This window comes from Octopus bimaculoides, chromosome 9 (genome assembly GCF_001194135.2).
Source record: "Octopus bimaculoides isolate UCB-OBI-ISO-001 chromosome 9, ASM119413v2, whole genome shotgun sequence".
Lineage (NCBI taxonomy): Eukaryota > Metazoa > Mollusca > Cephalopoda > Octopoda > Octopodidae > Octopus > Octopus bimaculoides.
Window position 1 is genome coordinate 33,308,361 of NC_068989.1, and position 4,709 is coordinate 33,313,069.

The 4,709-nt window shown below is 35.4% G+C and overlaps 1 protein-coding gene across 1 annotated transcript in view; it reads left to right on the top strand.

Annotated features, from left to right (window-relative positions):
* The window catches only part of LOC106878210 (ubiquitin carboxyl-terminal hydrolase MINDY-3), a 46,889-nt gene that overhangs the window by 19,347 nt on the left and 22,833 nt on the right, over positions 1–4,709 (top strand). The window contains exon 3 of the mRNA XM_014927355.2: positions 2,310–2,517. Coding sequence (XP_014782841.1) covers positions 2,310–2,517 — 208 coding nt within the window. The remainder of the gene's footprint in view (positions 1–2,309; positions 2,518–4,709) is intronic.

Genomic DNA, 4,709 nt, shown 5'->3' on the forward strand with positions numbered 1-4,709 from the left:
CACATACGAGGGGGAGCTGAAAAGTTCCTGACTTTGGGTAAAAGAAAATTCGGGAGGATCAGTCAATTATGATTTCATTTAACATATTCCCCTTCTCAGTTTTACACACTTATTGCAGCACTCCTTCAGTTTTTCTAAGCTTTGTAAAAAGAACTCAGAAAGTTGGACCTCCAACCAGGCCTCTGTAGCAGCAATCACTTCCGAATTGGAGTGAAATTTCATTCCCTTGAGATGTTTCTTTAGTTGTGGAATAAGGTGTGTGATCTACCAATTCAAAGCCAAAGTTGCGTATTTTCCATCGAGTTTCATGTGCTGTGTGAACCGGTGTATTGTCTCTCAAGAAACAGGACACCATAGCGTTTCTGCTTTAAAACTCTGTGCATTTCTTCCAACAGAGACATGTAGTTTACAGAGGGGGAGCACTAAGCAGTGATAAGTGAAATTGCAATGTTATTATCAGTCTGAATATGCTTGATGCACATTTGAACTGGGGAACAAGCTGCTCACTGCGTTTTGCCACAGAGAATATATATCGCTTGTTGACAAATGGTGTGTATACACCTAGATCAGCTTGCAGCACCATCTATCTAAACTGTGAGATGTTAACATTTCGATTTTGCATTGATGGTGTGATCCTTTAGCAGGTATTTTATGAAGAGTACTCTGTCTTTGTCCCAGAACGCTGAAACCAGAATCTTTCCAGCTGACTTCTGAGTCCAAAACTTTTTGGGACGTGATAAACTGCTGTGATGCCATTCCATTGATTGCTACTGGGTCTGGATAACATAACGATGAAGCTAGTTTTCATCCATGATGAACCAGTCCAAAATTGCCTTTGATGTCATCACGTTGATGTGCTTCTGATCTATATTCAGGTATTTCAGCACCCATTTTGCAGAAAGCTTTCTCATGTCCAGAATGTTGTGAATAATGTAGCCAACTTTTTTTGCAGGAAATCCCCAGTCTCAGCTATGACTTTTGCTGAAATCTGACAGTCCTGGAGAATCATAACCTGCACGATATTGGCTTTGTTCTCTGTGGTCACAGAAGTTAGAATTTACAGCCTGTGTTTTTATCATCATAGCTTAGTTGTATATCTTAGAAATAAATTCTCAATGATATTTGTATGACTAATTTCAAATTTAGCAGTAGCCAATAAGTAAACTCAAATGGTGGGACTATTCTCACTTATTCAAGAAATCTCTCTTAGGAGTATAGCAAGTCAAAGTGAAATATTTCAAACTGGCTGTGACTGATTACTAAACTAGCACAGACTGAAAGAAAGATATTTAAAAAAAAAAAAGCAAGTATGGTCAGATTATTTGAGTTTGCTTATTGGTAATATTAAGTTTTAAACTAAAAGAGTTTGAAAGAGATACATATTATGGTAGGAAATTTATTTCTCACTCATACAGTTGTATTGCAAAGATGAAAGCACAAACCACAAAATAATGAAGTAAATTCTAATACCAGTCACTGAGTTTCAACTTTTAGCTCCTGCAACTGTGCTATTTGTTTTAGTTGAAATGTTCTTTAATGACTGAAAGATTATAGGAGAAAATATGGATTTATTTTTAACAATTGCATTGCTTTTGGTTTGCATACTTTCTGATGTATGTGATCCTTATCTGTCTTAAGAAAACTAAACTAGTTAACTTTTTCCTCACTTTCCATAGAGTTTCACTTTCCATGAATTATTCACATGTTGTATTTTTACTGCAATACTAAATGTATGTTTTATTAAATATATTAAACATATTACATATGATTTCCATATACATGCATACATATGTTCTACTTAATACTATGCAGTACATGAAAAGATATGTTGACATTTATCATAATGTATTTCACAGTACCAAACATTGCATCCAATGCAAATAGTATGCAGTGGAGTTAGGGACTGAACTTACATTCAGTACTTTTTATTACCAAAATTACCAAACCTTTCATGTAGCTAACTTTATGCTACTGTTAGCTCAAAGAAGACTAATTGGGGGATACTCAACAACAACACTCTACTTCAAACCATCTTTTCCACTAATCCTGTTCCCAATTCACTGCCTTGCTTTGTCCATCCTATTTGCCATTCTGATTGACACTTTCATGGTCAGATCTCCACTTTCCTTTCCTTAATTGCCCCTACTACCACGCTAGCCAGATTTTATTGGTTGTCCTTTCCATTTCTTTAGCAGAAGCTTTTCTACAATGATTTGCTTCCTTTCCAATTTTATTTCCACATTTTCACTACACTAACCATTTATTCTAGTAAACTTTCACTTTAATTTTTCTCTGTTGAATGTCTATAGAGGAGATGGCAATTACATTCCTATTCCATGGTTTATTTGAGATTCTGCTACAGCTAGCTAGCGACCACTACATTATTGTTACACTGGAGAAGAATGTGAACACTACCGTTAATGACAACAACACCCAAGAAGCTCTACAACAAGATAGTGGAGGTACTAATCCAAAGAGACCTAGAATGGATAAGGACAACTTCCATTCTTACTTAAGGTAATATATGATATCTATATTATATAACACATACAAACACACATTTATATATGACGATGTATATCAATATTTCTCAAACGTTTTTCAGCAAAGTTTCACAATACTTGGATACTTACTACCCAACTTTTATAGCCTTATGTAATACAGGTAGTAATTGTAGTTAAATTTAAAACCAATGCATTACTCATTGCCCCTTTCATGGCTTTTAATGTCCCCTTGGGAGAAACATGGGCAGCATATGCCTCCTTGAGAACCACTGATATACATCATCATTATCATATTAATGCCTACTTTTCCAAGCAAACTAATATTTTTCCTATCCTGGACATGTTAACAGAAGATGACAAACAAATGGCAGAGCTTATATGACTGTCTTGCTTGTTTGCAGTTAGTATATATCAAGGCATACAACACACACATACATTCATGTGTGTGTACACACATGTACATATCACAGGCTTCTTTTCCAGTTTTCCTGTGCCAAATTCACTGACAAGGCTTTAGTCACCTTGGGGCTATAATAGAAGACACTTACCCAAAGTACCTAGGCGTGCTTACAAAGTGAATTTCACCACTATACAGCTATGTCTGCTGTGCCTACATATATATATGAGGGGGTGCTGAAAAGTTTCTGTCTTTAAGGGTCTTGCAAAAGGCCTGGTTGGAGGCCCAACCTTCTGAGTTCTTTTACAGTACTTAGAAAAACTGAAGGATCACTGCAACAAGTGTGTGGATCTGAGAGGGGAATAGGTTGAATAGAATCGTAATTAACCAGTCCTCTTGTATTTTCTTTTTCCCAAACCCAGGAACTTTTTAGCACTCCTTCATATATACACACACACACACACACACATATTTATTTATGCAAATATACATGTATATAGTGCAAAAAATATAACATGATGACAAGGTGAAAAAAACAGTGTATTAGGTTTACAGTCAGGAAATAGGAAAAACTATAACAGTGGTTCCCAAACTATGAGTTGCGACCCACTGATGGGTCATGAACGGAATCCTAGTGGGTCGCAAAAAGTTATAAAATTACGCATTAACTTTAATTAACTGCTGTCTATCGAGATAGTTCAAGACTCATGTTTTCAATACCAGACTGGTTGTTTTATCAAGCAGTAGGCTTTTTTCATGAACTTAACAAATCAGAGGTGGTCATTTTCTCAAGTTATTTATTTGCACGTAATCGTAAAAAGGAAAAGTCTGTTTTTACCTATTTATAGAGAACTTTAACTAGGTGCAGTACAACACTAATCGAGCCGATAACAGTTACTGCTTCGAGGTTTTGTATTTGAGTTAATACCTGCCCATAGGGTATTGAGACAGTTATAAAACGTTTTGTTTCACATTTAATATAAATAGTAAAAAATTAAAATAAATAAGACAGTATGGATTTCACTAATAAGTTTATAAATTATTCAAAAAAGTATAGAAGTGATCACTAGGAGGCTATTAATTAGCCAATGAAATGATTGGAATAGACAGCAGCTAGATGGTAGATGGATCAATAGAGTCTATCTGATAAACAGTTTGAATAGCAGCACATCGATTGAAACAACGCTTATTATTAATTCTAAAGTGGCGCATGATCTCAAGCGTTGTATTTTAATTCTGTCAGATCTATCGGTAAGTCAAAATTGTCTATCTTTCTAAATTCGATTTTTTCGTATTTACTCAGTCCTTCATATTATGGATAACTGGTTAAAAAAGTCAGTTGAAGTTGATGACTACGAGTCTTCAGTGAATCGAAACGAAGAAAAGTCCAGTCAATCAAAACTAAGCCAGTCAAAGCGAAGAAAAGTATTGAGAAAGTATGATTATGAGTACTTAAAAATGAGATTTACATGGAATGGTGTTGAAGAAGATCCATGACCATGATGCATCATTTGTTAAGAACAACTTGCAAACGAGAGCATGCGTCCAAACAAATTGCATCGCCATATTGAGACTAAGCATTCCGAGTTAAAAGACAAGCCTCTCGATTTTTTTGAGCGAATGTTAACCAAGTTAAAGATAGGACAGAGCGTTATGCAACATTACACCAAAGTAAATGAAAAATCTTTGTATGTGTCTTACTTGATCAGTTTGAGAATCGCAAAAACTGGTAAGCCACACACAATTGGGGAGACTTTAGTTCTTCCAGCTATGAAAGATACAGTTAAAGTTTTCTTTGGTGATAAGAG